Here is a 24,873-nt window from a genome sequence, read left to right on the forward strand (position 1 = left end):
GGTTTATAGAAAGACAGAAATGAGACAATGCACAAAACCGCCCTGGGGTGTTTACTAGGCTCATTGGCAACAAACCATTGTATGAATGGAATTCTTGGCAAGACAGATGGGAGTAAATAATGTTACAATGTGGAATAAGAAATGAGATGAGATCACACTTGCAGCCTGGCCATCCTTTGTAAACCTGGACAATGATCAGGGGTGCAGAATTCGGGAACCTATTTAGGAGAGGCTCAGATGAGTTTGATCAAGCTGCTGAACACAACACTCTACCTCAGTGAAAATGAACACGAAATGCACCCAAAGTGATGACAGTTTGCAGATATTTAACCCTTCCTTCTCAACCAAAGGTAAGAGACCTAAAGATGAGACCGTTTGGGGACAGATCTTGAGACCTCTAAAAAGTTCCAACAGTGTGGTCAACCTTGATCCAGGTTATTTTTATATTTGGTCTTTCTTTGAGCATAAAAGTGTTTTAGTGATAATACAAACCCTTGTATAATTCTGTATTTACATTTTATAAACATGGCATCAGGCTAGGGTTATAATTGGTTACATAATTATGTGATCTCTGATACAAAGGTGTAGTTCTAAAATAAAATATCTGGCTAAAAATGAGATGGGATAAATGACTTTCTTTGCTCGTTATACAAAATAAATATTTAAGGCCAAGGAATAAGGAAAACAATGAAAGAAAAACATTTTGTTAGAGGTGATTTACAAAAGTGATGGACAAATCTGTACAAATAAATGCAGAAAATGATTTACAATAAAGTGTAGTAACCTCTTATGGCCTGAAGATGACACTGTGACTAAAATCCTGCAGCATCAAAAGTAGTAATCGCTATATAGACCATTATCATATTGTTATCAGTTCATTAACGTCTCCTCTAAACTGGAAAACTGGAGCATCTCTATCTATCTATCTATCTATCTATCTATCTATCTATCTATCTATAGGATGAAAATGTTATTAGGTTAGACATTATGTGGTCAATTTTAAAAGCAATGTTTAAAAAATCTGAGCAATTAAAATATTATTTGTTGCACTTGCAACCGATACTATGTAGAAGGTGACTGTTTTTAAAGATCCTGAAAGAATTCAAATAAATAAGAATAACAATACTGCTATAATTGTGGTAATTAAAATATAACAATGCAAACAATAGTGCTTTTTATCATTTACATATATTGTTTATAGTGCAAATGTTCTGGCTCACAGGCTGGCATGATGCTATTGCACTAGTCAGTTATCAATATGTACAGGTATAATTGCACAGAGCATGAATGATGTACTGTACCTTTGTATGTGTGCAATCTGAAGCCTGGTTAATGTTATTACATAAACAGTATAGAATGGAAATAAATATTGATGATATTACATAGTATGTTTCGTGCACATATCAGTTTAATGCAGTGATAAGAAAACACAGCTCTGGGACTGTCCTAGCTTGGGAGATGTATACTACTAGACTTGGAAATGGGGTTACCCTCACAGTTATATAAATATCTTCTAAGTCCATCCTTATAATAATCAAAAATATATAATATATACTTTGAATAAATAAATCAAAATGATCATTTTTAATAAAGGAGGTGCACCCTGGAATAGAAACAACAGTAACAAAAGATCCAAAAGAGGAAAGTAATTCCTTAGTGGGGCACTCATGGACTTATTACTGAAACATTTCAGCAAATTATTTATCAACTGTTACAAGGAAATTATTGTCAGTTAAAATATAACCTTTATTGGTATTTCAATTAAAATATTTGTCCGCGAAATATAGAAAAAACAAACATAACCGAGTGTCAAAATAATAAACAATGTGATACTAAAATCCAATTAAACAAATCCAACCACTACGAGTCTCCTGTATTTAATGTTCTTTAATTAATGATATAATAATCATAAATCATTTGGGTGTCTGTAGACGTGAGAACATCTCATTTTGATATATGTATGAAAAAATTAATATATCATTGAAAAAGGAGTATCCTGAGTTTTAGTAAACCATCAATATCAAATTCTATCAATCAATGGGAAGGTATGTATTACAGACATGGAGGGTGTGAGTGTCAAGTCTGTTAGAAAAATTGTGTATACAGTTCCATAATATTTATACTAATCTCACTTCAGACTATGTCACAAAGAGAACATACAATTACACCAATTAGGAAATAAAGGATAAATCCCAAACTGGACTTATATAGTATCACATAATTCCTGTGCTTAAAAAGGAAAGAGATATATGTCACTTGGGAATTATTCACCTAAATTGTGACTCTTAATTTTAAATGGAAGGAGGCCATAGCGATTAACTTTTTGTAAATGTATATAATAAACATATTTGACATTTTCCTTCATATTCTGTGCTTATGATTCCTAATAATGTTGTGTTAATGAACACGATATGATACATAGGTGACAGTGCGAACTACACAAATTTTGGGATATATAACAACTTCTAAGTAGCAACTGCACCTTCTAACGATATGGAATCAGCATATTAATTAAGAGTCACAATATAGGTGAATAATTCCAAGTGACATATATCTCTTTCCTTTTTAAGCACAGGAATTATGTGATACTATATAAGTCCAGTTTGGGATTTATCCTTTATTTCCTAATTGGTGTAATTGTATGTTCTCTTTGTGACATAGGCCCTCATTCAGAGCCGTACGCTCTGAGCAGAGCGCACGCTCTGAATGAGGGCCGCCCTCCATAAAAATGGAGCGTCGTCCTGGACGCTCGTATAGCTGTGGGTCACCACCCACAGCCTATGCGAGCGTGCAGTTTGATGGCCGCGATGGTCTTGACCATCGCGACCATCGAAACTGCGAGCCGTAGCCTGCGGTTGAGGTTTTCAACCGCAAGGCCCGGAGTGATTTTGGCTCTATCAGAGCCAAAATCACTCCCACTGACATCACTAGTGATGTCAGTGGGCCGGCTTCTGACGGTAGGCGTTCCCTTGGGAACGCCCCCGTCAGGGAGGCATGCCCCCGGCACGCCCACCAAAGGGGGCGTGCTGTCAATCAACATCGACAGCACGCCCCCTTTGATCAGACACAACGAGTGAAGGAAAGTCCTTCGCTCGTCGCGTCTGGCGCATGCGCACAACGGAGCTCCCTCCGTCGTGCGCATGCTCAGTGCAGACCATCGACCCACTTGCGAGCGGACAGCCGCTCGCGAGTGGGTCTGAATCAGGCCCATAGTCTGAAGTGAGACTAGTATAAATATTATGGAACTGTATACACAATTTTTCTAACAGACTTGACACTCACACCCTCCATGTCTGTAATACATACCTTCCCATTGATTGATAGAATTTGATATTGATGGGGTTTACTAAAACTCAGGATACTCTTTTTTCATTGATATATTAATTTTTTCATACATATATCAAAATGAGATGTCCTCAGGTCTACAGACACCCGAATGATTTATGATTATTATATCATTAATTAAAGAACATTAAATACAGGAGACTCGTAGTGGTTGGATTTGTTTAATTGGATTTTAATATCACATTGTTTATTATTTTGACACTCGGAGCGGTATACTACTACAGTAGATCTCTCCAGCTATGGTGGAAATACAAGTCATGCTGGGACCAGTAGTTCCCAACAAATGGAGAGTCACAGGTTTCCTACTTCTTATAGATGACCCAATTTTAAAGCATGGGTAGGCATTTTTTTTCACTTTACGTGCCAGATGTTCAACATTACACTTCACAGGCATTTCTCTATCCTTCCGTTTTTGAATCCACTTTGCCTGGATTAAGGTGATAATTTGTCATATGGATAAATGCTTCAGAATTTTGTACTGTTATTTGACTGTGAGCAGGATTAACTATGGCAGGATGCACGCACCAGAGGCCCAGGCTTCGCTGGGAATGGAGGCCAGAAATGTGTTCTCCTGTTTCTAGAGGGTCTAGCATGTCTCCTCTGAGAGGGAAAGACTTGAGGACAATGGGGGAGAAGCAGTGCAGATAGTAGGAGAGGGACTGACCCTGCTGGTGGCACTCAAAACATTATTGTGGGACCTCTTGTGACATTAATGCCAAAGATTGGCCTTTCCTGGTTTAAAGCAGTCAGTAGATTTGGTTCTGAAACTAGAAAAATATATTTTGGCTAGAACAGATTTTAACTGAAAATTGTATGTGCAACAAGTGGATCATGGTACCAGTATAGTCTGTCCCCTTCAGGTTATCCTGACGGTATATAGCATCTTTTATTTGACACTTTTACCCATTATAAACCCAATAATATATACCTAATCGAATATGTGGTAAACTACTGGAAGGTCTCACTAATAAACGAAGCTCTCTTGCCAACAGTGCCTTATCAACCATTGTAACTAGAGGTTGATATTGTACACATTCCCATCAATCTTTCTACCTCTTCACTCCTTTTTCTTTGTTGTTGTGCTTGGTTTTTCTACTCTTGGTTTATTAAAGCTGGTGTTGAACTGCACGTCTGCCTTCAGAATCCTGAGTTGGCCACTGCCCCGCAGAAGTTGGTATCAGAAGTGTAAATGTGTCAAGTCCTGATTTAAGAGTCATCATGGTGAACAACACCTTATTCATCTCCAGAAAGAGTTACAAGACCAGGGCTTTTCCACAGCAGCAGGAACTACAGCCGACACAGATACAGTATGAAGGAATAGCATGGGGAGATTCTAGGTCTGTTTGGGGGTCTGTTCCATCCAGAGAAAGCAGCTCATCAAGAACAGGTGCACAAGATCAGAGCTGAGGCATTTATAGCAACTCTGTCTTCCCTGATATTGGCGACACCTATGATGAAGGAGAGAGATGATCCTAGAGCCTTCCTGACTACATTTGTGAGCATCTTGTAGGCCCAATCCGTCCAGCACCCTTTCTAATACATGAAGAACAAGTGGTCTTCTTTGGCATCTAGGGACTATCAAATGGTCAAAGCAGTTATTTTTTTTAACTCTTTCTCACCCCAGAAACTTATTAGCAACACTTCAGAGCTGAAATATTATCTTTATCTTGCAAGCCTTGAGTATGCCAACAAGTGGCTATAGCCAGGGACCTTCACAATCAGCCAGATAGAGGAAGCCATGTTGGTGGAACAATTTATTAGCAGATATCCTAAAGCGCCTGGCTCCATGGTCCACCTTTATCCGGCCTCAGCGATAACATCTGCTGTCCATGTGGTTAAGAATTGGAAGACACAATTGGGCTATCCAGGATGTCAACCCCAAATAGAGAATCCATCATGGACTTTTCATCCCGTCAAAGAGAAAACTGCAATAAAGAGGAAGGAGAAAGAGGTCAGCCACCTATTATAATTGTCCCTGGTATATCTAGAGGAGCAAATGCCATGCTGTCTCCCCCACTTTACTAGCCCAAGACAAAGCCCCGGTTTCTGGACTCCAGCCTCTTTTTTATCATCTAACTCAGGACTGGAAATGGCCAGATGCTCAGGCCGGGGACAAAGGCGACACTAGAAAGCCAGCTTCTTTTTGCAAGTCTTTGCCACTACCCCTATTGCATCACACTGCTTTTATTACAGATATTGCTCCTACTCCAGAGGAAAGTGGTCACAGAAGTGTTCCATGAAAGTGTATATGGGAAAGTAAGGTCCTATCCACTACCTAAGTCACCTTATAGTACAGAGAAACACCTATCATTTATCCGGGCTCCACCATAACCTCTGCTGTCCATGTGGTTGAGATTTGGAAGACACAAGGGGACTGTCCAGAAAGTGTCTTCCCCAAATAGAGATTCCATAATGGACTTTTCATGAGCCCATCAAAGAGGAAACTGCAGTAAAGAGGAAAGAGAAAGTGCATACATGGCAATGTATGGTCCTATCCACTGCCTAAGTCCCCTTATAATCCATAGAAACACCCACCCTCAGTGTTGTGGTTTGTCGCAACATGTCAGCTCCCGTATTGATAAGCAAAGACTGGACTTTTCTACTGTATGCGGGGAAGGGCCTAGAGTTTTTGCCTGATTCCTCAGAAACTTTATAGAGACATTTCCCTTTTCTAATAACCTTTCAGGTCCCTGTTGGAAAACTCCCAAAACCTGAAAACAGAGGTTTGAGGACCAAGGGCCTGATTCAGAGCTGGACGCCACAGCTTTTGCGAGCGTCCATGATGATGTTCGCGATGGTCAAGACCATCGCGACCATCGGACTTGCGATGAGACCCTGCGGTAGGGTCTCGGTGACCGCAAGCCCTAGTGATGTCAGTGGGGCCGGACCCAGACGGTAGGCGTTCCCATGGGAACGCCTCCGTCTGGCAGCCACGTCCCCGGCACGCCCACCAAACGGGGCGTGCTGTCACTAAACATCGACAGCACGCCCCCTTTGGTGCGAGACCCGGAGCGACAGCTTGGCTGTCGCTATCTTGGTCTCGCGCATACGCACGACGGAGCTCCCTCCGTCGTGCCCATGCGCACTAGGGCACCATCGACCCGCTTGCGAGCGCTCAGCGCTCGCGAGCGGGTCTGAATCAGGCCCCAAGTCCCTTGTGAGGTTATAGTGGGGGAAGGTGTTAAATCACAGGCTGATAATGATTGTGACGTTATCTAACATTTCTCTCCTATCACTAAAATGTGTTTACTTCTTTTCCCCAATTCTCTGTCTTTTTACCACTTTTTATAACTCCTTCCCTGCTTCCAGATTTTACCTTCTGTACCCCTCCCCTCAGTACCTATTTCTCACCTATTTTCCTCTCTCCTGTCTTCCACACCAAGGGGCATATGTAGCAAAGCTTGATGTGAGATAAAATTGTGAAATATATATCACCAACCAATCAGCTCCAAACTATCATTTCTTAAACACAGCCTGCAAAATGTAAGTTAGAAGCTGATTGGTTGGTGATATATATCTCATCATTTTATCTCACATCAAGCTTTGATACATATTGCCCCTTATTCTCAGTTACCCTCCTCACATACCTGCTGTGAGAATAATCAGAAGCAACTGTAAACAATATTGTTATATTGTAATATTTGCAGCATTGTCAGATCACACAAAGTGAAATATGATACTTGTCACAAGTTTGTTAAACAGAATACAAATATATTCATTTGGTTTTCTTTCATTGCTTTGCAGCACACAGCACATCCAGAAGAAGAGTATCAAGCACTCAAAGGATCACGTCAAATAGCGTAAGAGAGACTGTGGTACCTCAAACATGTTACATTTTTATATTACAAGTAATACTTTATTATCAAAACCCCCCTACTGCTTTTGCTGGAATACTCAACTTCCTTGGGAGTAAGGAATCACACACATGGCAAATTAGTTGTGCAATTTGGTTGAGTATTTTTGAATTGATTAGAAATATAAGTATGGGAAACATCCAATCAAAGCTATACAATCAGATTGCATATAAATCAGATTACAGGAGATTGTACATTTGTATCTTAAAATTGGCATCTACACACTGCAGAGGTTTGGATCTTGTGAACTCACCTAAAATTCAATAAAATGTAATACAAACCCATACATTATAAATATAGGGCCTGATTATGAGTTGAACGCATTGTCCAAAAGCAGTTGCATCAGGCGTACATTTGCAGATTGCGTTGCACACGGCGTTGCCCTATTTCTCTTTTCATAATATGGTTGTTCTGGGCAGCAGCAATGTAGATGCATGGAAAAGAACTGTCTTGGAGTGTTGTGGGCGTGTATGTTTGAGGTGCGCGTACGGAGAAGGGACTCCTGATTCAGACAGAGCTTATGCACCCAGCATGGGGTAAGTGTAAGTCGCAGTACTAGAGATGATGGTTGTGGAAGAAACAACAGTGGGCTGTGTGGCCTTCTGCATGAAGATGGATGGATACCTGCATTGGCATATAGAAGACAGACGTATACCCGCATTGGCATACAGAAGACGAAGGGATACCTGCATTAGCATACAAAAGATGGACGGATACCCGCAGTAGCATAGAGAAGGCGGGGGATTAGAAGATGGGCAGATACCCGCATTAGCATACAGAAGATGGGGGATTACCCGCATTAGCATACAGAAGATGGACGGATACCCGCATTAGCATACAGAAGATGGACGGATACCTGCATTAGCATACAGAAGATGGACGGATACCCGCATTAGCATACAGAAGATGGACGGATACCCGCATTAGCATACATTAGTGTATCTGGCTGCTACTTTATGTTCAACTCAGAATCAGGCCCATAATGAACATTAGTCTGGCAATGATGTTACTGGTTCCTAGCAAATTAATAGGCTGTAAACAAATGGATGCGCCACCTTTGTGCAAATTGTGCGTGGGATGTAATCGCACAACCCCTTACTGTAGTGCTCATGCCCTGCAATGGTAAACAGCCAACAATTGTGTGTGTGCGATAATCTGTGCTTTTATGTATTTATATTTAAAAGCAATTCAGTTTTTGTTCTGAAGATGGGTCTTATGAAGGTAAATTGAAAAAACCTACAATAAAAACAACTGCAGTACTCAGGGCTATAGCCAAAACTTTTGAGGGTCCCAAAGCAACATTTTGGAGCCCCAATACTTCAATAGAAATACCTCTCTCCATAACGGTTTTATGCCCCATAATAATGCCCTAGTAAATTTTATGCCCCATAGTATAGCACTAGTCAAACGTATGCACCATAGTAGTTCCCTAGTTAAATGTATGCTTCATAGTAGTGCCCTAGTTCAGTGGTTCCGAAACTGGGTGTCTCAGGGCACTTGTAGGGGTGCCTCGGGTTCGTCTTCCAGTACCACATAAAAAGATTTTTATTCAGTGTAATTGGCAGCCATTAGCACCGGTTTTGCCTATCAAATAATATGTGGACAAAAAGAAGCACAGCCCTGTCAGCCACCACATACCTGAGCCTAAGGGTGACATTCATTTAATTTTTGCTGAATTTCTCAATAAAAAACTTATGGCACAGGGGTGCCTTGTAAAAAATGTTGACACTAGGGCGCCGTGATTCAAAAAAGTTTGGGAACCACTGCCCTAGTTAATTGTTTGCTCCATTGTAGTGCCATAGTTCAATCTATGGCCTATAATAGTGCCCCAATTCATATTATGCCACATTGTAGTGAGGCCATTTCACAATACCTCAAAATATGTCACATCGTAGTGCTGCCAGGACACTCTATGCCAAACAGAGCCCCCAGTTCCTATTATGCCACATTGCACACTTTTCAAAGGCAAGGATAAGCCAGGGCCGGCTCCAGGGGTCGGAGCACCCTGTGTTGGCCCTTAATAAGGCGCCCTTACATCGTGTGTGGTTAACCCGCGCGCCCAAAATTGGGGGCGTGGCCTAATTACCATAGGTCATGCCACTAGGTGATGTTATTTTGAGGCGTGCCTGCATGGGGGTCCCCAACCTCCCGATTTGACCACCCACTGGCCACTTCGGCCCGCGGGTGGAACAGCGGGACAGTACAATCCTGCTGAAATCGGGATGCTGGGGAGGGGTGAGCCCTCTACGGGTGACGCCCCTGTGTGACCGCACTGGTCGAATACCCCTAGAGCCGACCCTGGGATAAGCCTATTGTCTGACAGTGTCAAGCTCACTGAGAACCTCAGCAGTGCCTATGAGGGTGAAATCAGAGATGAATCATATCAATGTGGAGCTTTACTGAGAGGGAGAGATAGAGACAGCTACGGACCTATGTGAGTGCAGACGAGTTCCCCATTACAATTGGGCAACAGGCCAATTGCTTAGTGGGTAATTCCGGGAACTTGGTAAACAACTATATGACCTGACTCCAGCGCCACCTAAGCCTCAGGGCCCCCCAGCAATGACACTATAGCTGTGCCCATGACTCTGCTCTTCCATGTAAATGTGAGTGATCTGTTTGTCATTAACCCTATGTGCAGGTGACGGCTATTTCGGGAGCAGAACCTCACTGGACACAGAAATACCTGCCCCAGCAGACTGATCTTCTGCAAGTTCTATACACAGCTGAAGATGTGTGGAAACTTCCGCCACCAGAACCATTCCGTCCTCGTCGTTCTAATAAACATAGTACGTAATGCACTTTCAATGAGCATTACAATTATAAACGTCAAATAAGTAATTACGATAGTCTGCATTTTACCTGTTGACAATTAACCCCACATTTCAGTTGTGTAGCCTTCACCCATTTGCGGAGGAACTGATATTACAGATGTTGGAAGTGTAGAAAAATATGTGAAACTTTAATTTATCTTTATATTTTGTGGCAGGATGTACGGAAATAAAGACACCAAAGTCTGCCCAGAGTAAGCAGACTGTGCAACTCCAGAATGTAAGGATACAAAAATCAAGGGTATTACACTTCAGCTGACTTTAAGTAAATTGGCTCGTAGATGCAATTTTATCTGCTGTTAGTAAATTTGTGGTTTATTTTTTTCTTTTACCTTCTCAAAAACATTAAATTTAGCAGCAGAAAATAACCAATCTAATCTGTCCTTTTTTGTGGGTTTATTTGTGAAGTCAAATTTTTTTAAAATATTTTCTTTCTAATCCTAAATGTTACATGCCAGAAAGAGAAAGTACTGTAATACCGCTTTTACACCTAAATTCCGGGGCTCACCCGGAGTTGGAACAGGGTTCCAATCTGGCCCAGACCCGGAATTTAGCCGGCACCGACCCAGGACATTCCCGAGTCGGCACCGTTCACACCGGAGTCGGGTCTGCATAGACCCGGCTTTTCTGGCGTTGAAGTGGATGCTTGGAGATGACGTCATCTCCAAGGGCCACTGAAGTCGGACAAATCGGCCGGCATGCGGCGCACTCCAGGTCATCGTGACCCGGAGTGCGCCGTTCACACTGCAGGGTTTCACAGGCTACTCCCGTGTTAAACCCTGAAAGTTACTTGGGTTGGATTGCTGGGTCACTCGAGGAGGCGATACAACCCTCTCCCCTTTTACACCAAGGAGCTACCCGGGTTATATCCCTACAATAACCCGGGTTTTAGCTCCGGTGTAAAAGGGGTATTACACAGGAAAATAAGTTACAATTAGTTATCCTAGAAATTCCCCAAATGTTAGTAATAATTAGTATGAAAAAAGGGGGTGCTACCACAGATTCAAGAAATTATAAACTGAGAAAGGAGAAAAAAGAATCTGTATCAGGTGCACAAATGAAAATTTTATTTTTATTATTTTACTTAAAATATTGGGCAATACACAAAGCAAGGCGAAATATCTTGGTTCAAATAAAGTGAGAATTGTGTACAAAAATTGTGAAATTAGTGATTAAAATAAAAGACCATAAATTATTTTAATAGCAGAGTGTCTATATGTCTCGTAATAGCACATTATTTGAGTAATATTGTGTTGATGTTCAAATTGGTGAGTTGTCTGCTGATTCCAATAATCTAATCAGAATTCCTGTTTCAATCACAGTACAGGAAAAACAGTGTCAAATCGTCACCAGTTGTTTGGCTTACTACCTCCAACCAGTGGCGTATCTATAATGGGTGCGGGGCACACGGGCCCCCGGATCCAGGGGGGCCCTGCCCTGCACACATTGCACCGGTATTATTTTAGACTTACTTGTCTGTGATCCCACATCAGGGGTCTGCGCTGCTCAGAACACCGGAAAATGGAAGCCACGGCCACTTTTCCGGTTTTCTGCGCATGCGCAGTAGACTCCGGGCACACTCTAGTGCCTGGAGTCTACTAAGCCTTCGGTGGCTGGCTAGCCGTGTCAGTCGGCTGCTGGCCACCGAGGAGAGAGGAGGGTGCCCCGCCCGGGGAGTACACACGGCCCCCTCCTCTCTTAAGACGCCCCTGTCTCCAACGGAATATATGTGTACACTAATGTATCTGATCTTAAATGTAAATGCATACACACTGCACAACATGCCCGATGTGTCATTCTGATTTGCCCTAAAGCTGGGTACACACTAAACAACATGTGTGTACCCAGTGATGACACACATGACCTGGCTGCTGACATGCCGACATATTGGGTGGTCCGTACACACTGGGCGATCTGGTGCCTGACTGCCCGATATGCCGGCCCCTGCTGCATAGCGCTGCATGGGATCGTCAGCTGCATCGACCTGATTTTACTGCATGTACAAAAGATCAGGCGCTGCAGCTGACCATCCCATGGGAGCGCGCACTACACAATGTAGTGCATACACGCTGCATGATATTAACGATTTGTCGTTCCGATGCATCGGAATCGGCCAAATCGTTAATATCGTGCAGTATGTAACTAGCTTAACTCTTCTCTGAATTCTTTCTGTCTTATTCCTGACACATAGATAATATGACCTCCAGAACTGTATTGTGTTTTTCAGCCACGTACTTTTTTTGTTTCTCTTGTATATGACAGTTAAGCTGGTTACACACGTAAAGATTTTCTGTCCAACTATCCAACTAGTTGATTGGTTGGAGTGAAAATCTGGTAACGTATGGGAGTAACTGATGATCAGCAATTTGCTCCTAAATGCTAGAAAACAGATGGAAATGGTCGTCAGACAAGTTTGTTAAATGTTTGATCTAAACAATTTGTTCATACAACAGTTTTTGTCCATTTTCCGGCGTCTGGGAGCAAATTGCTGATTGTCATTTGCTTTCATAGATTTTCACTCCAACCAATCAACTAGTTGAATGGTTGGACAGAAAATCTTTACGTGTGTATGCAGCTTTACGCTTATAAAATTAACATCCGTGTAAAATATATACTGTGTACACACACACTGCATATATATCTATACACATATTAAATTATCTGTTTAGTAAATTTGCATGAGGGTATATACACTAGAAAAGCCATTTCATTGTGGTCAGCATGACCTATTGTTATGTTGATTTTTATTCTAAATACTAAATCTGCATATATTTGCAGTGTGATTTTACCAAGTCTTCCCATCTGACATTACTGTGCCCACCTGCTGCCTCTAATGATGCTGCTAACCAACACATGAATGGATAATTAAGCCCCAGCTGCGTCCTATGGTTTAACATGCCCATAAACTGTATGTAACTCATAACACCCATTATTGTCTCCTTATGGGTGATTGTGAAGAGAAAAGGCAATGCAGAAATTGATGTACTCCTTTCAATGGGGAAAAAAAATAATTATTTATTATGTTACAGTATTTCCTGTGTGGGTTGAAACTGCATTGAAGTTTATTTTTGTAGACAATATTACGCCTGAATCATAAACAATGATGTCATTATAATAAAGATTAGTATTGTAGATCACTTATTGTATACAATATAACATATACAGTTATGCCATTTAAAAACAGTATAATTTCTACAAGGGAAGTACAATAAGTAGATGGATGTAAATAAGTATTGATGCCTATAGTATGTTTTATCACACAATATGATAATGACTGTTTAATGGGTTATACAAATCATGTCTTCTGTTCTAATTCTCTTTTGTAGACACATCTTCCCCCGTCATCATTAGCCCACAGTATGACCAAACACATTGCCAGCACTTTGCCGAGAGCACACGTCTCTCCTGTCACCGTAGGGTAAGTCCCCTCCCCAGCCAGCAGCTGCTACGTGGGTAACAATAGCTGTACTATGTAATTGAAGTGGGTCAGATCCCTAATGTGCACTGAACTTAAAAGAATAACAGGTGGCCCAGGTTAGGGGGTCATCCGTTTACCATATAACTCTAGCAAATACAAATGATCTAATTAGAAAGTTCAGACAACAGAATGTAATCATACACATATATTGCTTGTTTATCACAATTAGAAGACTATTTAAATAGCTCTCTGTGTGATATGAAAAGTACCAGTGTGTGCGTAGAATAACATTTGTGTACTAGCACTAGTATATTGGGGGATTAGACATCTGGATTTTATGATCTATTCTTCATATCGTTCCAAATGATTTGGATTTGGCAGCGTAAGTTGCCTCCAGTATAAGATGCACAAAAGAGAGTGCCATTGTCTGTAAATAGTCAGTAGTGATGCCTAATATAATCACAACCACACATTTGAAATGGACTAATAGGGACACTTAAGGTTATTATGAGCAGGTGTACAATTGCTTACATTCCAATTATACAAACTGACGTACATTGTCCCATTTTCAGACTTTTGGGCGAAAATGAACCGAAAAACACAGCGTAATGTACAAAGCACTAAATGGCACAATTACACATAGGAGGCAGTGTATATTTGGGTCCTATTAGTTAAACATACCCTTTACAATGAAACCACGTTATGTGCACACTATGATAAAAGAGGGACATGGGGAATTGGGCTGAAAAGTAGCACAACACATTCAAAATAGGAAATTTCATGTCTATGGCTGGTTTTCGGCACAGTGATTTACACATTTCAGCAGATTGACAAAAGACCAATGAAAAGTGATCTTCCCATTCCCATCCTGCTCACTGCTCCTTGTTATTCCACGGCAGGTGCAATAGTCCTCGGCCTCCTCACACAGAAGATGACAGCGTCTTGGAAAATGAGGATTATTTGCCACTGACTGCAGCCAGCATACCAAAAAAATCACCAAACTTACTGCAGAAAATGGGTCTGAGGCTCAAGAAGACTGTGGAGTATATCGGTGCTTCAAACTGTGCTTTTGAGGGAGACTGACTAAATAATACACCAAATGAATAACAGTGTGTACAGTACAATGCTCTCCTACTTTCACACCAAAGGGAACCGTACAATTTTCCTTTACTATTTATTTCCTTCTATCCTACTAATGCACTTGAGTAACACACCGACATTGCGATTATCCTAAATAATAACTGTTATACTGATTGCATTTCTGCACAGTAGATAAGATTCGGGGCTCTTTTGTTGTTATAGAACTATGAATGCCAGCATATCCCACCAGGGCTGTACCAAAGACACTGCTACCACCAAGGACACAAAGTCGAGGGGGTGGCACAGATGCATCCCCGGTGACCCCAGTGTCCATCGTGGGGTGGCTTGGGGGGAGCCCAACTTTCTTATGCTGGTTTACACTTTGCAGCTCGGAAAAAGTCATGACCTCCCATACGATGGGGAAGCCGGTGTGGTTTAGTCCACTGATGTGCCCTGGTAGGGAGCTGTACCCTCTGAGGTTTTAAGTTTCACACCAGTTGAAGAGTCAAAGATTGTATAATCTTACTCTATAAGACCACTGTATAATATTTAGGAGGACCTATTCCTTCCACCTTAGTACAAATCCATTGCTATAGTTTTATCCATTAAGGCATCATATTTATTATATTACACTTTAATGGGAAAAATTTGCATTTCAGGGGGTTTTCTTATATGTTTTTCATGGTGCTCCAACATCATTCACTGGTACCATATCTATTGCTTCGTAATATGAAACAGTTATATATAAATATGGGTCTTGTTTCTCTACCTATTAGCGTGGCCTGCACGAAGTTGGACTAGTTGTTCTGCAGCACAGTGGAAAGCAGAGAATCATTTACACCTAATATCACAACAGCATTTTTATTCATTTTTTTATTTCATTTGATTTTGCTGCAGTAAGTCACATTAGACCGCAACACTCTTACAAGAGAGCTCCACGTACATAATTTGGGCTGATCCAGATTTGGGAGCAAAACAAAAAGAAGGAGTAACTTTGTACCTTGATAAACCATGGTGCAATGCAATTGGTTCAAACACATGTATTTTGCAAGCAGGGTAAATACTGTCTGCTTTTGCATGTAGCCCACAAATTCTGGACAGCAATGGCAGCCCTACCTCTGTCTTCAACCGGTGCGGGGAGTTTGTACTGCAACGCAGCCGCTCACCTGCAAATAAGGGGGCGCTGGAGGTGCAGGCTGCCCCCCGGGGACTAGCCTGTGTGAAGTGCCAGCTCCCTTACGGTTCTAGGAGCAGAGTGCTGCAGCACCCGGCTCCTGTCACTGAGTGGGAGCCAGCACTTTGGTGTCACCCCTCGGCTGGTGACACCCGGGTGCGGCCCGTAACAGCCTTGCGACGCCAGTGCTGGACAGATTTCAGCTAAAACACACCCCTTCCAACTCTGAGGGTTATAGTTACTAACCAGCGGGTTGCCAAAGTAGCTGATCATCAATGGCTTTAAAAGATAGATTTAAAATGTCAATAGAAATAAATGCTAAATCAGGCTTGCTGCCCCCCAGGCACGGAAACATGGGCTTGCCGAGGGGCACATTTCTTTCTTTTTCCCTGCTCAACTCCCAACTCTGAATCAGCTGCCTTATTTTTGTAACATTCACATCATATACATTATAGTATATATATATATATATATATATACATATATATATATATATATATACAGTAAATTTATTTACTGAAGATTTAGGTTATGGAGTGATTTTGGAATACAGTAGTCTGAGCTCTCTCACCCCCTCCTCACCTCCCCTTCCCTGCTCACTACATTAGAACTTGGCAGGCAGCCAGGACCACCACTAGTTTTTTGTTGGAGCACTAATGTAGTTCACTCTCAGAGAAGTTAATACATCTGAATGTTTTTTTTAGTTATAAGGCCTAAGAAAAGGAAATACCAATTATGAATAATTTGAGGATAAGAAAACAGAATGTGTAAATCTTAATAATATTAAATATATTTGAACATAAACCTTTGTTTATATTTACAAAAGTAATTAATTTACTGTCACATACCTAGGTGCAGTACTAAATAATACCCTTTATGCTACAGTTTGGGTTTATAGGCTATAACCCATTTACTTCTATTTTGCTTTAAATGTATAGTATTTAATATTGAACAACAGCTATCCCATGATAATGCTTTAATGAGATTGAGCCCAATGCGGCAATGTAGTGTTATACCTCCTTCTATGTATTGTATTACAGGATAAGATATTGCATGGTAATGAATCTCCCCATAAAGCTGTCCTATTGAAAGATCAGATAATAGTCATAATGGAGGATAATCTCTAGTAGTGCAATGCAGGAGAGGCTGGCTATATTTTAATTCACCAAATGCCTGGCTGGTGTAAAATGATCAACCTTTTAGTGGGGACTCACAGGTGGACCTACAGCTTGTGCTCCTCCCCAAACATAAGGTGCTAGAACACATGGGTCATATGTGTCCACAGGAAGAGAACATTCCCCACTAACTTCCTACCAGTGATTTGAAAACGAGAATAACTGCAGGACAGACTGCATGGATGCAAGTCCTTTTTTGGCTATTTATTTACTAATTTATTTACTAATTATTTAAATTTGTCTATTGTTGAATACACTTATTTATCTGTTGTATGAATGTTTGGAAGGAGTATTATGCAAATGTGACTTGGGAAAAGATGTACTTGAATTGTTAGTTTACTTTGTATATAAGGATGTTACTGTTGGTTGTTAATTATGAATGTTCGCTGTTAATGGTTTGCTGGTCATATTCTGATGTGTTATTTTTGTTTAATGATAATAAAGTATTATAATGCAAATGAAGAATGGATTATATATGTACATGTATTCTATGAGTGGGTCTCGCATTGATGCTGTTTTTTGTTACTAGAAACGTCTTAAAAGTTGCTGACCTTTTGATAATTGGGGGTTGATTCAGCATTGCACACAGATTCCTGATTAGTCTGCGAATGTGCAGAACAGGTCCTGCAGAGGGATTTAAGGGGCGGGGACGGCCGGCATTTCTGGAACGGGGCATGTTGGCACCATTTTCAGGGAGAGGCAAGGCCAGGGGCTGCGTCCACGGCCACAGTTTCCTGGTCTTGCAAGCCAGCCAGCCTATGTAAGCTGAGGCTTACTCTGCTGGCCGGTGGGGCGACAACGTCCAACATTGCGGCCGATGGGTGCGACTTCTGTCGCAGTGCTGGGGTTGCAAATGCAGCAGATGTCATACACCTCCTGCTGCTGCATTTGCATATTAGCAAGGACGGAATTGCAAAGCTGCCTGCGTGCATACATCATATCTCTATAGCCTGCGTGTATACATCATATCTCTATAGCCTGCGTGTATACATCATATCTCTATAGCCTGCGTGCATACATCATATCTCTATAGCCTGCGTGCATACATCATATCTCTATAGCCTGCGTGCATACATCATATCTCTATAGCCTGCGTGTATACATCATATCTCTATAGCCTGCGTGTATACATCATATCTCTATAGCCTGCGTGTATAGATCATATCTCTATAGCCTGCGTGTATACATCATATCTCTATAGCCTGCGTGTATACATCATATCTCTATAGCCTGCGTGTATACATCATATCTCTATAGCCTGCGTGCAGCTTTGCAATTCCGTCCTAAGCTGTTTCACCCCCTTACATCACATTTGAGCGACTCCTGCTGCTTCTTATCAGTCTCCAAAGTGCAGCCAGTGCTGATAACTTAAACGCATCCGAGCGGTTCAGGTATATAGTTTGATTGATTGCAAAGTGTTATTAAATCAGCGCTACCCACATTAACTAGAGAGTGTTATTGTTGAAATTGCCCAGTATAACGTTCCCTTAGTGAAACAGCAGAACCTTAATTTTATTATAAGATTACATCTTGGGATTTTATTACACCCCAAATATTTCACGCAAGTAATCGTTTTATTGGATTTAATAAAATACAAAAGAGACAAATTTTACAGTTAGACAAAAACAGAGCTGATTCCTATAAATGATTTGCTTCATTTGTGCGAAGATTAAATCAAAATAGCAAATTAAAATGGTGCATATTATACCATGCATAGGGAAGTGGTCACGCTTAGCTCATGCTATTTTAAAAGTGTACACTCAGGAGCTCATACAGACCCGCTCGCTAGATGCATTTGCTTTCTCCCAGCATATGCAAATCCAGCGCACACCCAGCAAGGCAGGCGATCGCACGGCAAAGCATTAGCACGCCCACTATGTCTTGGTGTGCGACCACTTTGTGTATGCAGATGCCCACTCGTGCGCATCATCTCCTGGAAGTGCTTGAAAACATTGGTACATCGAGCACCATCGGATGCGATCGCAACGCTTGAGGTTGAGTTTACCCTGCCACAAGCACTGCAATCACTTCAGTGTGAAATCCCACCAAGTGACATGTACCATGACGCTGCCTTTTAATTATGCACGCCTCTGAAACGGCATTGCAACACTCTGGCACACCTGCGTTCGCACCTCCACTCCACCGTTTCTAGTGGCCTGCCCCTGTCACCACCCACAAACTGCTTCTCCTGTCACTCACTCTGCTGGGCTGTCTATGCGCAACGAGCAAACACATTCTGATCTTTCGCAGTGGTTTATGCATGCGCAGAATGCAACTATCGGTCACCTACGAGCGTTCACATCCGAGCGAGAGGGTCTGAATGAGCTCCTCAGCTCACAACACTGTAGTGTTTGGATAGAGTGAGCTGGTAAGAAAGTTACTGCTTGCCTTGCTGAAAACAACTGAGGAGTTTGGCCTATTTGAGTCATACAGTTACATTTACAGTATTTCAACAAGAACCCTATAAACAGGTTTGTTTTTTTAAGGAAAAAGAAATGGAACATATTATGCTGCTGTACTATTCTGAGTAGATTCAGGGTGGACTAGAGATGAGTAAACTTTTTAAAACCGTTCATTGGAATATTTACCTCATTACGCATTTGGGCGCCAAATACCACTTTTCTTCCACATGTAATCCTTTACTCCTATCCCAAACACAGAGCAGGACATGGTCATCATAGGTGCCTTTATACAATACAAATGAGGCATAATTCTGGAATTATGTAATAAACATAACTTTAAAATTATATTGCCAGAAATTTGCACCACTGCAAATCAGCCAATTTACAGCTAAATGTGATTCCAGTGGAATTTTAAACCGAACATCTTTAACTCTAGGGAGAACTAACAAATTATATATTTAACAATCTTAGGGGCCTATTCATCATACCTATTAAAAAAAAAAAAAACACGATGGAGGTAGTTAGGTTTAGAACACGCATGGAGTCTACCTAATTACCGGAGGAATTCATCATTCCTCCTCCCCATAACTATCTATTTCGAAAAGCTGTAATTTTTGCGATGACAGATTTTTGGGAAATAGATAGTTATCTCTATCTACACTAACTTACCGTTTTTTCTTTTGTAAACCTTATTGTGTTCTGCTGGGAGAACACAGTGTCCGAGCGGCCACTGGAGCCAGAGCAGGGACCAGAGAGACGGAGGAAGACGCCGGGGGACCTGCACACGCTGATACAGGTGTCACCTGCTATTCGCCACCTCACAGTGACGCATAGTAACTCCATCAAATTCCGAAAATACAGAAATTTCGGAATTTGATGAATAGCACAATATCCATATCCCCATACTAATGTATGGGGAGTGTGGAAATTAACGCAGGGGGACTTAACCAGGAGATATCACTGATATCTCCTGGTTAAGTCTCTTCATGAATACTAAAATAATGTTAATTAAGGAAAATGTCCTTAAAAACTTTATTTTAGCGTTGATAAATAGGCCTCTTAGGCCTCGATCATAACACACTAAGGGGTCTATTTACTAAGCTGTGTTAGGAGATAAAGTGAACGGTGATAAGGTACCAGCCAATCAGCTCCTAACTGCCTTTTTTTCAAACACAGCCTGTGACCTGGCAGTTAGGAGCTGATTGGCTGGTACCTTATCTCAGCTCACTTTATCTCCTAACACAGCTTAGTAAATAGACCCCTAAATCACGCATACAAATTATTCCCTAGGCTTTTTGAATCAAGAAAATACTTTTTCCTTGCACACACAAGTAGGTGCCCATTGCTTCAGTAAATGCCATCACCACAATTGTCTTTCAACACTTTTTGTAACTCAGGAGCTGAACCCCGGCTTGAGTGAAGACTGTATGTAGAAGCTGGGGGGGTAATGTAACACTCTGAGGTGTTGATGTCCTCAGTCAGCTTAACATTAAAATGAATGGTGGACTGTTTTCCCCCATTCCTACTAGATCTTATTGTGTCATCTGATGTGACAGAAGAACAACGTTTCAAATTTACTGTAACTTTATATTGGCCGAGAAATGTCAGCACTCCACACCAATGAAACAAATATCACCAAAAATTGATCCGTTGGGCGCTCTAGTCAGTGCTTCTCTCCTGAATGTCCCAAACTAGGGTATCTCATTCACAATTGGCACTCAGGGCAGCCTTTTGTCTAGCACACTTCTCCTTTTCACACTGTTTATGTTATTTCTGTTTTACTCCACACCAATGTTACAGGGAGGCCATGTGGGAAAATTAGTAAGCTTTAAGCAATCCAGAAAATTAGTGGGGGAAGGAATGGGAGACCCAGATGTTTGATTTAATTAGGATATTCCTATTTTAGGCAAATACTGTAATACATACACTGAAGATACAATTACATGTACATGTAGAAGATATTATATAAACGGTCTGTGGTGCAGAGAAGGGGGAAAAGTACAAAATGTTGGCTGCCGAGGAGGCGTAACCATGCCGCCAAGGCGATGTGAATACTTCTCCTTTAGTGGTGGGCGTAGCATGTAAAGAGAGCTCTCTTTACAGGGGCCCACTAGTACAGTGGGGCAACAAATGCCTGTACACTCTGTGTCCAGTATGTACAGCTCTGTTAATGGTAACAGATACATATTTTGAAGGTATTTTTAATGTGATATTTACTATAAGTATATGTTCCAAATGTAACTGAAGTGATCATTTTATTGCCCCAGTTAATATTTTGTGCTTCATTTAAAAATATAAAATGGTACTTAAAAATAACATGCAAACAGGTGAAGGTGAACTTTAGTCACCAGATCTCAGCTCTGCAGGCATCTCATAATAGGGCATCTGGCCAGAGTCTGCTGTGTAGAGTTTGGATGTGATTACTACTTGAGAACCATAGCGATGCTGCCATATGAACTGTCCAATGTCGAATCCCATGGAATGTATTGACTGGAAATCAGCTATATATTAGAGTAATTACACATTTCCGTTCCTTGCACTTTAATGTCAGATGCCCTTTTGTATTCCCTCTGATTGCTGAAAGGCTTGTGGTGTTACAGTATTACCAGCAAGACAGGTGTTCCTTGTGTGTCCATCAATTCTCTGAGGTCTCTACAATAAAGGAAAGCAGGTTCTCCCATGGGTCATGAGAACAGGGTGTCAATAATTATTTATCTGGATTACCTCGTAAAGTGGGCTGCAGGGACCATATTAAATGACATAAAATATTGATGCATATGAGATTGCGGAGAAGTAAACTTAAAAAAAAAAAAGTTATTTTAAGTGATAGAAGAAAAACTGGATTAATACATGTTACTTTAATAACAGTTTTCTGAGAATTATATTTACTTTACACAGCTATTTGGGCTGGGAACCAAAGCATCTATTAATTGTACTTTTTTGTGTTATTATGGATATTATTATTAATATGTATATTATATTATTATATTAGTAATATTAATTTATGAGTGTCAGAAAATAGTTTGTTCCCCATGCAGATAAGGTAATCTGTACACACCAGCTTACAGTAGCAGTGAGTAAGATATTAGCAGATGAAAACAGTGTTTGTCCTATTAGTCTGTGCTGATCCTTCATTGGCAATGAGAGTGACTGTGTATAAATTGTCTCTATAGCGAACGTTGCTCCCTACTTTGTAGTGCGTATAAGCTACATTTCCATATGGCTGAACATACTGCACCTCTAATCAACAGAACTTGGGCACAGAAAAAGAGCCCGTATAGAGTAACTCGTAATGAGTCTAGAGCTATATCTGCAACTCATTACTAATGTGTACAATGTGGACCACCTCATGTTGAATTAAAAAAAAAATGCTGGAATAATTAATTTCCATGAAAATGGGCAGTGAATGTAGTGTATATTAATGGTATTCATATACACAAGCATTCACTACCCATACAGTGGCGGTTCTAGGGGTGGGCTAACAGGGCCGTCTCCCGGGGCGCCGGCCCCCAGAGGGCGCCACTGAGTCCCCAGAAGGTAAAAAAAAAAATCCCATAATAAAAAAAAAAAAAACAGCGCCAGACCCCCCCTGCGTTGCCGGGCGCCCGCTGATATTGGTTATCAGCGGGCACCCGGCTCCCTCCCTGCAGCTGCAGCCGAAGCTCACTCCAGAGCTTCGGCTCCTGCATAATGCACTATGGGAGGGATGTCATGACGTCTCTACCATAGATCCGTGGTGGAGCCGTGGTCGGACCGGACGGCAGAGGATGCAGGAACGGAGCCTAAGGTAAGTATTGTGTTTGTATTTTTTATTTTTCAGAAGGGAGGCATGGGGGCATTACTACTGGGGGCATGTCTATAAGGGGGCATTACTACGGAGGGCATGTCTATAAGGGGCATTACTACTGGGGACATGTCTATAGAGGGGCTTTACTACTGGAAGCATGTCTATAAGGGGCATTACTACTGGGGGCATGTCTGTAAGGGGCATTACTACTGGGGGCATGTCTATAGGGGGGCATTACTACTGGGAGCATGTCTATAAGGGGGCATTACTACTGGGGGCATATCTATAAGGGGGCATTACTACTGGGGGCACTAATGGGGCATTACAACTTTGGGCACTACTATAGGGGGCATTCCTACTGTGGGCACTAATATAGGGGGCATTATTACTGGGGCACTACTAATGTGGGCACTACTATAGGGGGCACTACTACTGTGGGCATTGTATTAGGAGCACTACTACTCAGTACTGTGGGCCTTGCGTATAAGGGGCACTAATTTGGGCATTGTGTAAAAGGGGCACCACTGTGTGTCATAATATGAATAAGGGACTAATGTGTGATGTAATTTGAATTGGGGATACTGTATTATAAAGGGAATTACTGTGTGTGGCACAATGTAATATACAGGGCATTACTGCGTATGGCATAATGTGTTATACAGGGCATTACTACATGTGGTATAATGTGTTATAAAGGCCATTACTGCATGTGGCATAATGTGTTATAAAGGGCATTACTGCATGTGGCATAATATGTTATAAAGGGCATTACTGTGTAAGACATACTGTGTAAGGCGCATTACTGCACATGGCAATTATTCGCCATGAGGGGAGAGCTTGGGGGAAGCCCAGCACCTTCATAAGTGCTGGGCACGCCCCACAGTAATGAATTGGGGGTGTTCCGCAAGGAGACACACCCTTTCCGGAAGCGCGTGTGCTTTCAGTGCGCGCAGAGGAACGTCATCTACAAAAAGTGGGGGGTTTTTTTGTTTTGGGGGGGGGGGGGCGCAACTGTGAACTTTTGCCCTGAGCTCCACAGTGTCTAGAACCGGCCCTGTACCCATATAAGACAGATCATGGTTGCTAGATTCATGCATTGTCCACTGGCTATCCTATGTATATGCGTACAGTGCTCTTCACATGGGTCAATGCACATTATTTTGGGGGGGGGGTGTATATATACACACATGTATATACAAACACATATATAAACATATATATACACACACACACACATATATATATATATATATATATATATATGCACACACACACACATATATATATATACATATATATATATATTAGAAAGAAAACATAGAAAGGGGGCGCCACATCGTGCTTAAAAGTATAACAATATTTTATTGCAATCTTTAAAAATGACAATGCTCGTACCAGAACAAGCGGTCAGAGCCACCGCTAGCGTAAACAGCACAATAATAAGCAGAGGCAGTCACCCGGTCTGTAACCTGGACGTCTCCAAGGACTTCTCTGGGAACTGGTTCCTCTGCACAATCCAAAACGCCAAGCCACACCACTACATGTTTCGTCATAAGACTTCATCAGGAGGCTGGCTGGCGTTTCTACAGTCATCCTTTAAATAGCATCAATGCTCTCACATCTCTAAATTCATCACAACACTTAATGATTCACAGCTGTAGCTTGTTACAATTAATACTTTCAGTCTGCTCAAATGGCAACCTGCAAATATAAAATGTCTCATAGAAAACACTGCTATATTAAACAAGCATTTATACATCTGGATCTCAGAATAATAATGCATACAGTGTTAATATATTACATAAAA

General features: G+C 41.5%; 1 protein-coding gene across 1 annotated transcript; it reads left to right on the forward strand.

Moving 5' to 3' along the window:
- The first annotated feature begins 283 nt into the window (after positions 1–283).
- Positions 284–14,531, forward strand: VXN (vexin). Its single transcript, XM_088469364.1, has 6 exons — positions 284–350; positions 7,090–7,145; positions 9,841–9,988; positions 10,189–10,250; positions 13,357–13,448; positions 14,348–14,531. The coding sequence occupies exons 1-6, from the start codon at positions 284–286 to the stop codon at positions 14,529–14,531; spliced, it is 609 nt and encodes a 202-aa protein (XP_088325490.1).
- Positions 14,532–24,873: the final 10,342 nt, after the last annotated feature.

This window comes from Taudactylus pleione, unplaced genomic scaffold (genome assembly GCF_031769625.1).
Source record: "Taudactylus pleione unplaced genomic scaffold, aTauple2 ptg000090l, whole genome shotgun sequence".
NCBI lineage: Eukaryota > Metazoa > Chordata > Amphibia > Anura > Myobatrachidae > Taudactylus > Taudactylus pleione.

Excerpts from the sequence above, each read along its gene's own strand:
- VXN (XM_088469364.1), top strand. The coding sequence starts at position 284 with ATGAACACGAAATGCACCCAAAGTGATGACAGTTTGCAGATATTTAAC. Across the intron at positions 9,989-10,188 it reads TCGTCGTTCTAATAAACATA|GATGTACGGAAATAAAGACA; the intron begins GTACGTAATGCA and ends ATTTTGTGGCAG. Across the intron at positions 10,251-13,356 it reads AGACTGTGCAACTCCAGAAT|ACACATCTTCCCCCGTCATC; the intron begins GTAAGGATACAA and ends TCTCTTTTGTAG.